Source organism: Electrophorus electricus, chromosome 26 (genome assembly GCF_041902795.1).
Source record: "Electrophorus electricus isolate QZ-2024a chromosome 26, ASM4190279v1, whole genome shotgun sequence".
Lineage (NCBI taxonomy): Eukaryota > Metazoa > Chordata > Actinopteri > Gymnotiformes > Gymnotidae > Electrophorus > Electrophorus electricus.
In genome coordinates this window covers 4,171,734-4,183,501 of record NC_137522.1, presented here as the reverse complement: position 1 = coordinate 4,183,501, position 11,768 = coordinate 4,171,734, and the positions used below count along the sequence as shown (strand labels likewise).

Sequence of the window (11,768 nt, the reverse complement as noted above, 5' to 3'; positions counted from 1 at the left end):
AACAAAAGCCACGTGAAATGCTACCGCCGCCTGACAGAGACTGATGGTAAGGGGACATGTTATAAAATTATTGCTTTTGGAATTAATACTCTTACCTTTTTCTTTCTTGCATTTTTATTCTTCTCTGTTAATCTTGTTTTGGTGAAAATCAAAATGAATCCTGCTGAATGATTTTCCTGAAACGCATGGACTCATTCAATTTTTGATCCACCAACAAAAGGTGACAAAAAGGTGAGTTTATTTATTATTTATAATTATTTCCCACAGTTTTTTTCATTTTTATTCAAGGAGCTATGAAAGAACATTGACTACAGTGCAAAAATAATTACTATTATTTATTTATATATGACAACTTATTTATATCACACTTTACAATAGAAAGATGGAACATTACATATATGAAAGATAAAACATTAAAGTTTCAATTTTGTGTAATGTAAGATGTAATGTAAGATGGCCATAACAAGTAAAGTGTTAATCTGAATTTAAAAATACACATAGGGATTGTGTTCCTAATATTCTCTGGAACACTCTTGCAGTTTTAGGATATATAAGAAAACTACCTACAACAAGGGCATTGGAATATCACTCAGGCTAGAAAAGCATTATCAAAGTACCTCCACAGAGTAGGGCAGGTCCTCAAGAGCTACAGAAAATGCAATGTGCATCATTACTTATATGCTGTATGATCTTTCTGTTTTATGATGTCTTGTTCTCATCTACCCCCACTGCTGTGTACATCTGTGGTCTCAGAGATAAAGGTGGTCATGTCACAATAGTCACTTTTGCACTATCCCAGCACAAATGGTCAGCTGTTATTTAGGACAAAATCAATGTTGTAACAGGTTTCAGTTCTTGAGGCTGTTTCCTGTGGAAAGGAATACCAATTTGTGGTTGCATTTACTTTTTCATTGGTGGCAAACCCTCTTCTTGTTAAAAGATAAGAATGAAAGAAGTCTGGGTCAGAGAGGATTACAGGAGGAGAGATGGAATGGAGCTGGGGCAGAGCTGGTGAACTGAGTTTGGAGAAATCTCTCCCCTGGTTTTGTTCTCCCTTTGTTTCTCTCTCACTGTGCCGATCTATGAGGCAACATTCAGGTAGTATTTTGTATGCTGCAATTCTGTTGTAATGTGTAACTAATTGGCTTGCAGAATGCTAAAAACAAGTGTGAAACTCAAGTGAAACTCAACTCTTCAGATAGTATAACACAAATGTGCTTAAGCACACACTAGAGTGAAGAACCAACTAAAGTTAAGAGGTTTGACAGCCATATCTCAATGGTAAACCTTTGGCAAAGCAGGCTGTTTCAGCATTAAAAATGTATAAAAGTTGGCTATGCATATTCTCATAACTTATGCTGGGCTATGCAATATACTTTGTTCCCAACATATTTTTAATTATAAATTGGGAGTTGGATAAATGAATTATATTTTATACACATTAAACCATCATCCTTACCTATTTCAATCACTGGCTCCAAGTTGGGTAGGGGCAAATAAAATACAACAACATCACCTTACAGTGCATTTGATTATTTCATATTAGTGCTAATCAAAATAAGTATCTTTTCAGATATGAAAATTTTCATGGAACGCTCCCCCATTTTCCATTTCCATGGAACGCTTAGTGTTAGTATCGATGTTGTTTACCATTATCGTTGTCATTACTTATGTCACTGTTAGTGTTTAAACTGTTTGTATATTCATGTTAACCATTGTCCCTATGTGTGAGTGCAATCATTGTCATTCATGTTTTATGTCATTAAATGGTTCACTAAGTCAAGTGAGTCTGTGCGTCCTGCTCCACACCCATCGGCACTCGGGCCAACAATACAATATTATTACTGTAGAAGATTAATTTTCTGAAAGTTAAAACCTCCTTAGCAATATATAACTATAAAAATTATATAACTAAACTTCAATCTCATTTTGCCTTCATTACCAGTTTTCAGAAGGCCCAGTTGATTTCAGAGCTTAAATTTCAGGCAACAGCTTCAAATCTATCTAATCTACGACTAAGAAAATAAAAGATTACACTGACCCCTGCCATAAGCTCTCTGTCTGTGGAATCCTTTCGCCACATAATACAGATCATTTGACAGCCCTTGTTTAAATACCCCAAAGACCACCTTTAGTGGAACTACTGCCACACTGCACTACATTTCTCATGCTTATATTATTTTGTTTCTGCTCCTTGACAACTTTGAGAATGTTCTGCAGCACTCTGGAACCAGATTTTCATCACTTCCTCTTTCCCCTTCTGCCAGAGGAAGAAGAGGAGGTGTACACCTGTCTTAGCTGTGATCATGAGATACTCTTCATTCTCTGGTTGCTGAAGAACAGCATGGCGAGCCAGGACCAAGGACTGGCATAAACGACTCAACACCAGCACATACAGTGCATCTTTCTCAGCCTCATTCAGAGGAATGACACTCTCCCAGCCTGCTATCACAGGCCTGCCAACATCTAAAGGATTGGCATTTTCAATCATCATATAGGTTATAGTGATTGCAAGCTCAAATACAAAGTACCCAGTGCTCATATCCCCAAAGTCCAGGATACCAGTGATCTTATAGTTTGATGAGTCATCTGGCTCAACTAGAACATTGTGATCATTGAAATCGCCATGGTTTATACCTGCAGAAGGAAGAGACTTATTACCACTAAACATTGAAAAGAACTCAATGTAAAATGTTAAAATGCAACACATTCTTACACTTGCGGAAAGAGCTCAGATTGGGTGTCACTTGGATTTGGTACTGTTCAATAACTCCCTTCACAACATGCTGCATGGGGTCTCCATCAACCACAGCAAGGTACTGCTTTAATAGAGGAACACTGGCTAGACTCCATATGAAGTTTTTCCTCTGAAGAGCCCCAAGATTTGGATGCTCCATCTTCATAAAATCCACAAAAGAAGCATCAAACACTTAATCACAAAGCAATATCAGGACTTCTACAAAAAAGTGAAAAACTACAAGTTCACCTCTTAAACAAGACACATACCTGCAGTAAAACCTTGTCTATTATGGCAGCCATTTTTCCAGCTTCATATAGGATCTGTGGTGTGCAGGTGATCTTGGCTAACACAGTGCCTGGCAGGTAGGTCATTAGTCGCACCATGTACTTCTGCATACCAAAGCCACAGTCTGTGAGGAAACATGTGCAGGTTAGAGTAGATTGAGGTCCAGAATATCATTTCTCCTACAGCAACATTTTAATCAATAATATCCTTATATTTAAGAAAGAGCACTAACACTATAAAACTATAATGCACTAAGAGAACTGTTACTCATTTTGAGAGCCTATCACTTCACAGTGCCTGCTGACTGATGAAAGACATTGGTAATAATAAATCAGTGCATGTGTCAGTTTTTCTGCACTTAGGGCATTGGGCATGGAGAAATAGATCCTGTAATTTGCAGATGGCTAAAGACTAGTGTAATATGAATAGCAGAACCCATGAATTCAGGAATACCAGAGTGGACACAGTATAACTGAAATCAAAATACTGGTATGTTGCTCTTCCGAAGTCATGCTTAAGAATATTGGGATACAAAATACAATTTTAAAAATCACTCTCAGTGTGTTACTTGGGGACAAAGCTACATAGAATTATGCAATGCTGCATGAGGGACTGAAAGAGGACAGAGGATTATATATCAGAACAAATGAGCAGATAACAAGAAACAGGTGTTAATATTCAGGTGAGATGGAGCACTGGGTTTACACTTCTAAGGGTGTGGGGTTAGGGACAGAGCTCCAGAAAAGTAGAGAGATCAAACAAAAAACACAATGGGTGACATGAGTGAGGCCTTGGAGAATACTAAATGGAGATCAACAGCACCGGCAGCCAGCCAATGGCCAAAAGAATACATGTTCTTTGCACCAAAGAACCATCCATCCAGTGCTAAAATGGAACATGATGGGAAGAGTATATGGGCGAATGAATCATCTCAACACTAGTGCTCAGTGAGTAAGAGATCTGAAGGTGAAGCATCACAGTGAGGAACCAGGCAGCATTACCAGAGCTGGTGTCCAAGAGTGGATGACGAATAAAAAATGTGGCAACACCTGGGGTTCACATGATTCAGGCCTGCTAGCTAATGAAACTAACAGCTCTGCATACACATTCAACAGAACAAATGTACTTGCTGCCATCAAAAGCCTCCCAGTCAGACTGTCATAACAAAATAGTATTGGTCATGGAAAACCACCAAGGGACAAAAACCTTCCAACAACATATAACCAATAATCTGCCTGGCTATATGGAAGCTCATGTGTGTGTACATGATAACTACCCAGAAGGCTTAAAGCACCAGGACAAGGACACTGGAATGTCATTTGTATTGGAAAAGTGTGGTTGGCTGACAAAAAAGGAAAGATGGGAATTGATACAAATAAACTTTTTGATGAACATATCTGGCAGCTCATCGACATACAAGCTAAACAGACAATTTTAAATCAGTCAAATTTACATTGGTTTGCTAGCCACTGTAAGGAACATTCAGAACATTATGCCCATATTCCATAAAAACTATAAATTGCTAAAAGTAGAGATTCATGTTTTTCATGGGACAGCAATGATATTTACTTTTGGTAATGAACGTACTGCTTGTAATGTCCCAGGCACCGCAAGGCAAGGAGCAGGATGTACAGACTCCCTCGACGGAGACAGACATTTATTAATTCACAATAGGGACACCGGCACTCATATGCAACATAAAACAGTGAACATGAATACGAATATGGCTTACATGACCAACGTTAACAAAAATAATGACCGACATCTATGCACACACCAATAAAGGTTTAAATACATACAGACATAAGACCAAATCAGGTGCAGGTGTGTGCTAAACAACATGGGTGGGGTTACAAACGAGACAGACAATGAAGTCCCACTACACGCGGCAGGTCGTACCACTTGACCAGTGGGGAAGGGAGCGTTCCGTGATGCTGCTCAGTTGGGAAGCAATAGCATTCATAAACAGAGTGTCAAGTACATGGTATTTCGGGAATTGTAGCCCATTTTGCATCACATTATACTTATTACCTGACCTGTTGTCATCTTCATCAAAGGAAGCCATGCTTTGGACTATTTCTTCCTTTCTGCCAGGAGAACTTCCATCAGCATAGATGCAGACTATGACATTAGAATGCATGAAAGTTTGCAATATGTGCAACTGTCAGGAAAAAAAAAAAAAGGCATACACTTCCAATGGATTGGACAATTTGAAACTAGTTCTCAACTGCAACTGGTTTTTGATGCCCAAAGGGGAAAATTTATCTGAACAGAGAGAACTGAACTACCACAAGGTCATTTAACAGACCTGGGAGACAGTTACAAGTAGCTGGGGATTCTCCAATCACAGAAGCCAGGAAGCAGAAACCAGAAAGACAGCGTACCTTCATAAGGAAAGGCAGGTCCTCAACAGCCAGATAAATGAAAATTGCAAATATGAAGGACATAAACATGTATGCCCTCCCAGTCATCAGGAATCATCAGTCACAATAAGCCAAGCAATAGAAAAGATGAAAGTTGTTAAGAAAATGCAGCACTGCACCCAAGATCCAATACATATTTGTATTATATGCAAGGCATATAATTGTCACCCCCCAAGTCCAATGGGGAGGAGGAATATACGCAAGGTATATAACTGACACCAAAAAGTCCAAATGGGAAGAGTCACAGAGTTGTGGGAAACATGACTAAGATCCTGTGGAACCTCCAAGTAGAATCCAGTCTGATAAACAAGTAGTGGCAAACTACCAAGAGACTGTGATAGTAGATAAGTATCAGAAATGTGTGTGTGTGTGTGTGTGTGTGTGTGTGTATTCAACTGTTTGTTAATGCAAATATCTACCCAGCCAATCACATGGCAGCAACTCAATGCATTTAGGTAATTAGACACAGGCAAGATGACCTGGTGAAGTTCAAATTAAGCATTAGAATGCTCAAGAAATGTCATTTAAGTGACTTTGAATGTGACGTAGTATTTCAGAAACTGCTGATATACTGGGATTTTCACACACAACCATCTCTAGGGTTTATAGAGAATGGTCTGAAAAAGAGAAAATATCTAGTAAGTGGCAGTTCTCAGGGTGAAATCACCTTGTTGATGCCAGAGGTCAGAGGAGAATGGCCAGACTGGTTTGAGCTGATAGAAAGGCAACATTAACTCAAATAACCACTTGTTACAACCAAGGTAAGCAGAAAATCATCTCTGAATGCACATGTCGAACCTTGAAGCAGATGTGCTTCAGAAGCAGAAACCACACTGGATACCACTCCTGCTGGCTAAGTCCAGGCAATTGAGACTACAATTCGCATGGGCTCACCAAAATCAGACAATAGAAGATTGGAAAAACGTTGCCTGGTCTGATAAGTCTCAATTTCTGATGAGACACACACAGTAGTGTCAAAATTTGAAGTAAATAACATGAAAGCATGGATCCATCCTGCCTTGTATCAAAGGTTCAGGGTAGTGGCAGTGGTGCAATGGTGGGGGATATTTTCTTGGAAAACTTTAGGCCTGTTAATACCAACTGATTAAGTCATTAAGGTGCCACAGCCTACCTGTGTATTGTTCCTGTGTACCCATCTTCTGATGGATACTTCCAGAAGGCAAACGGGCATCATCACAAAGCTCAAATCATTTCAAACTGCTTTCTTGAACTTGAACAATGAGTTCACTGTACTCAAACAGCCTCTACAGTCACCACATCTCAAGCCAACAGTGCACCTTTGGGATGTGATGGAACAGGAGATTTGCATCATGGATGTGCAGTTGACAAATCTGTAGCTACTGTGTGATGCTGTCATGTCAATATTGGCTAATATATATAGTTTGTATGTGTATAAAGAAATTACCACTCTATTACAACTTGCGACAGTGGCAATGAAAAACTCTTTAGAGCATTAAGAAGAATTGAGAGGAACCAAGACTCAAAGGGGGGCCTATCCTCCTCTGGCCAACAATGGTCACCACAATAATAACAATTTAAATATATAAATAAATAAATAAATAAATAAATAAATAAATGGGGGGGAAAAGCAATTAATGTCTAGTCCAACTTTCTAGAGGTCCTAGTCTTGTCCTGAGGTGTGCATGTGTCTGAGACCCAATCGCTACACTCATCCAAACCGTCTCCCCTGATTACTGAATGTTGTCACCTGCCTTTCACGATTAACCTGTCTATTTAAAACCTGTTTGTTTACATGCTTTCTTTGTGAAGTACTGCAATGTCTATTTCATATGTACTTAGTGTCATGGCTACCTGTATCACTAGTTTGCATTCTGGTTATCAACTCCCTGTTCGATCTCTTCGACTGCTCTGTGGTTTTGTAAGTTTGGGACTACTCTCCCATTTACTCGTGTCTATCCCACGTTTTGCATCATTTCTATTGACGTATACATGTTCTCTGACCATGGCCCTAGATTATCGCTTTTATTAATAAGACCTACTCAAGTGATTATCTTTGACCGATTTCTGTCTGTATTATGACAAATTAATGAGTCGGCTTAATTATATATATTAGTAATGAACACGAATGAGTGGCAGTGTTTGCTTACCAATCTCTTCTAAGCTCATCAGCTGTCCTGTGAGGGTGGGAAGAACTTTCTGAACAGGAAGATCTCTTTGCTGTAAGAAGTTCATGATGTCGGTCTGCAATTCCAGGACACTGAGATTCTGGCTGTCTGCAGAGTTCATTACCTTTACTACATACTCGCCCCCCTCTACTGTGGTCACAGCAATGTTCTGATCATCATAACTGGGCAGCAATCTGATGCTTGCTGGAGTGAGGCCAAAAACTCGTTCAACTATCCCAGTAACCTGGGAATGGCTGAGATTCGGCTTGGACTCTTTTAAAGACATATCTGCAGAAAGGAAAAAAAGGCTTTTACTGTGCATGTTTGTTTAAAATGTTGCTAGGACCGATGCATGACATTAATTTCATAACCAAACCTCTGATATTGCTTTACAATTTACAAAACCACATGCTTATCAGTGATAAAATAAATGATCATTTATGATGTCTAGATAAAGATCCGCTAAACCTCACAGCTGTAATTCTTTTAGTGAATGAGACACTAATAACATGAGCAAAGTCCCACAGGTCCAAGGTCTGGTGTTGATTAGAGACTCCGTTAAACAGTGACAATCTACTGAAAGTGGCCATTTATGATGTACATGAAAATCTTCCATTCATTTAAACAAACACACACATGAAATACTTGCAAATATATGGTAGTGAAGCAAACTTTTATAAAGCATACATAATAGGTCTTTCACATGTGTACCCTATATGAGAGTAATTTTCAGTGTATATGTGCAAGGCATTTTATTATAACTGGAATAAGGCTTTATTCTTAAATGGAAAATTTATTTTAAAAAAACCACACTGCCCTGCTCCATCTGGAACACCTGGGTACATATGTGAGGATGCGGTCCTAGACTTCAGCTCGGCCTTGAACACCAATTTGTTCCCAACAAAATGGAGGCCAAACTGCAAAGTTTGGGTATAGAACAATGTATTCAGCTGGATTAAGAACATTTTAACAGACTGCTCACAGACAATTAAGGTGGAGTCTTACACCTTATCCTCATTAAGGATCATTGCTGCAGCTCTGCAGGGCAGTGTGCCGAGTCTTTTGTTTTGCCAAATGCACATCCAACCTTAACACAAATGCCATAATTAAGTTCACGATACCTCAGTGATTTGCTTGATAAACAACAGAGATAAATTTGCCTACAGGGATGAAGTCTTCAGACTGATACTCCTAACAACCCAGTACTCAACATCTCCAAAACAAAAGAGATGATCATTAACTTCAGAAGGTAGACTCCACTCCTTTATATATCAATGGTAGCCCAGGGGAGAGAGTGCTTTCCTTCAAGTACCTGGGCATGTACATCACACAAGACTTCAGACAGAAAACATAGCACTAGTCAAGAAGTCTCAGAAGAGACTATTACCTCAGGTCACTTTAAAAATAACTGACTTACCAAAACAGGCCTCTTTCTACCATGGCTACATTGAAAGCATACCGTCATGGCATCCTGATTTGGTTTACAAGCTGCACTGTTGCAGACAAGAAGGCCCTACAATGTCAAGTCTGCTCAACAAGTGATTGGAACACAGCTACAGTCACTAGAGGACATTTACAACACCTGACGCCTCTGCAGAATTATGAACATTGTTAAAAGACCCATCACACCCTGGCTACCACCTTTTTACCTTGCAGCTCTTTGGGAGGCAAAACAGGTAATTAAAGGCATTTAAATCTTGATGTACCAGTTTATCCTAGACATCATTTTTCTGCTCTCGTTGATTTTGCTATTGTCCATTTATTGCCTCCTTTTTAATGTTAAACCTATCCTTCTTATGCATGTTTTTTTAAATAACTGGTATTCGCTATAGAATATAATTTTGTTGTACAATGTGCAGTGACAATAAAAGGCATTAGATTCGAGCACCAAGATGTACATATGATCAGTAGCATAACTACTGGAATAACCCCAAAGAAAAATGCCATTTCAATATTCAAATTCTTTAAAAATATTTTGGGTTAAATTAGTACTGTAATAAAAGCTTATTTTTATTCTAGCGCTTGATTTTATACCTCAAGTCTGAGACCATGACACCTGGTAACTGCACAAATTAATCAGAAGAAATACCAGATCAGGTTTGAGAGTTTTAATAAATACTGGCCAGACAATGGTTTTTCAATAGGGAAGAAGTGGGTGACATATCTCCCAACTGGCAACACTGAGCAATTGTGCAGATGGGTAAATTAATACAAAGGGAAATTTGAGGCATACTGAAGTCCTTATTCATGTCAGGCCAGACAAATAAGAAATGCATCCTACAGAACTGGTCCCTCCCTATAAGAAAATACTGGTTTTAGGCTGGCCCAAGATCATTTTACTCATCAAAACTGACATGGCACATTTAGCAATAAACAATCTTCCACATACATTGTACAGGGTGTCACGTGAGAGAATTCTCTCATCACTTCTTGTGCACGATCTTCCTTAATTCTGGCTCGTATTACGCAAATCTCTCTCGGCACTGCGTTGGGTTAGATGGAATGAAGGAGACCTAGGAACGTAGAATTGTTGTGCATCAGCTAGTGCCGCTGTTTATTGCTCAACTTCTCTCTAGCTTGCGACAGGTAATGGTTTCTTTCAAAAATAAAACAGTAATCAATTCAAACAGCTGTTTCTTAATGCCGCTGATAAAAGTTACAGGGCGCATCATCCCCTTCATTCCACGTTCCAGTTTACTTGCACTAGACAGCGCGCATGAAAAATTTACACAAAGAACGTGGGACGAATTCTAACCTTTAAACATTTTCCCAACTAATATTCTCAAAGAAATCAAGTACAGAAACAGCCCCTTTGAGGGAGTGGACACAGCCGATACCGCAAAACCTATATCCAGCCTAGCTAGTTAGATTAGCAACTTAACTTAGTTATGGGACCACAAGCATAAACGAAAAAGTAATTCACAAACATAGAGGGGTTATTACATACCTAGTCAGTGAGTCATTGCTGGATGCTTGAAGTTTAAGGACTTGTATGGATTATTCACAACGAACAACAGCATGACTCACTCAAAAAAAAAAAAAAATTTAAAAAAAAAACGGCAGCAAAGGAAGTTGCGAAACAAATCATGCGCCACCCAGTGGCTCCTACTGTTAACGCTACCTTACGCAGGCAATCTATGACCGTTACTTTTCACCTGAAGTGGCGGTGCCGAACCTGTAAACGTTATACTGGCAAAATCCTAGCTACCAAATACAGAACCAACATCTGTCGTAGGAAAACCGCTATGCATTGAACATCGGATCTTCATTACATTTACGGTGTAAAACCAAAAGTAAATTATATAACGCGAGCCAAAATAAGCATTACAGCATTTTATTTACTTTATGGGCATGTGGACGTAGCTATAAAGCTAGGTATTATCGTCATGAATTAACATTTGAAGTTGTAAAATGTAACAATTCTTACTTCAAATGTGCTGAGATTGTGTCGCTAGACCAACGTCTGTCGTCTCCCTTACAGAACTGTTTGACTAGCAAATAAGTAAACGAGTAAACCATTTCAGAAGAAAGAGGGGCTAGGGAGAGTCCAAGACTGTCCAAAATGGGGGTGAATGGAGCTAAACGGCTTAAAATAAATATTTAAATATAAAAAATAAAAAATTAACACTTAGCCAGGATCGTTCTTTTGGTAGCATTACATTAACGATAACAAAGAAGACCCATTTTAGATTTTTCTACATCAAACGGGTTTGGGACCGTAGTAGGACGCTAACGTGACCATTTTTTGCTGCCTAACCCATTAGACCATCAGTAGAGTAGTTAAACAACCGTTAAAAAAAATAAAAAATAAAAAAAAAATAAAAAGGTTAGCTGTACGAGCAATATAGGCTAATATTAATCAGGCCGGCAAGCTACGTATAAAATTATTCCGCTGATGAGAAACAAATAAATGAAGTTAAACGCCATTATACTTCTAAATGAGTGGTGTTAAACTACAAGAACTGACCAAGTATTACATAGCTATGTAGAAAGGCACCATTTAATACAATGTATATTTACCGTCCTATGTTATGTCATACTGTAACGTTGAGCTGTAAGGAGACGGACGCATGTGCGAAGAAAAGCGAGATTTAATTTTTGCAAATCCAAAATCAGAGTCGTTATCGTAGTCCAGGTCAAAGAGCCCACACGGAGAACACGGGGATACATGAT

General features: G+C 38.9%; 1 protein-coding gene across 4 annotated transcripts; it reads right to left on the bottom strand.

Annotated features, from left to right (window-relative positions):
• Positions 1-317: 317 nt before the first annotated feature.
• On the bottom strand, positions 318-11,115 carry hykk.2 (hydroxylysine kinase, tandem duplicate 2). Of its 4 annotated transcripts, none has more exons than XM_027006902.3 (6): positions 11,023-11,041; positions 9,985-10,108; positions 7,578-7,883; positions 3,007-3,149; positions 2,717-2,897; positions 318-2,637 (listed from the first exon to the last, which is right to left on the bottom strand). In XM_027006902.3, the coding sequence occupies exons 3-6, from the start codon at positions 7,879-7,881 to the stop codon at positions 2,177-2,179; spliced, it is 1,089 nt and encodes a 362-aa protein (XP_026862703.1). In that variant the 5' UTR covers positions 7,882-7,883; positions 9,985-10,108; positions 11,023-11,041; the 3' UTR covers positions 318-2,176. The 4 variants fall into 4 exon arrangements, with proteins under 4 accessions (XP_026862703.1, XP_026862701.1, XP_026862700.1 ...); XM_027006900.3 differs by lacking the exon at positions 11,023-11,041 and adding an exon at positions 10,543-10,983; XM_027006899.3 differs by lacking the exon at positions 9,985-10,108 and having other exon boundaries at positions 11,023-11,115.
• Positions 11,116-11,768: the final 653 nt, after the last annotated feature.

Coding starts and splice junctions, on each gene's coding strand:
- hykk.2 (XM_027006899.3), bottom strand. CDS start 7,881: ATGTCTTTAAAAGAGTCCAAGCCGAATCTCAGCCATTCCCAGGTTACT. Junction 3,150..7,577: donor GATGAGCTTAGAAGAGATTG/GTAAGCAAACAC, acceptor GTTTCCTCACAG/ACTGTGGCTTTGGTATGCAG. Junction 2,638..2,716: donor TCTGAGCTCTTTCCGCAAGT/GTAAGAATGTGT, acceptor TTCCTTCTGCAG/GTATAAACCATGGCGATTTC.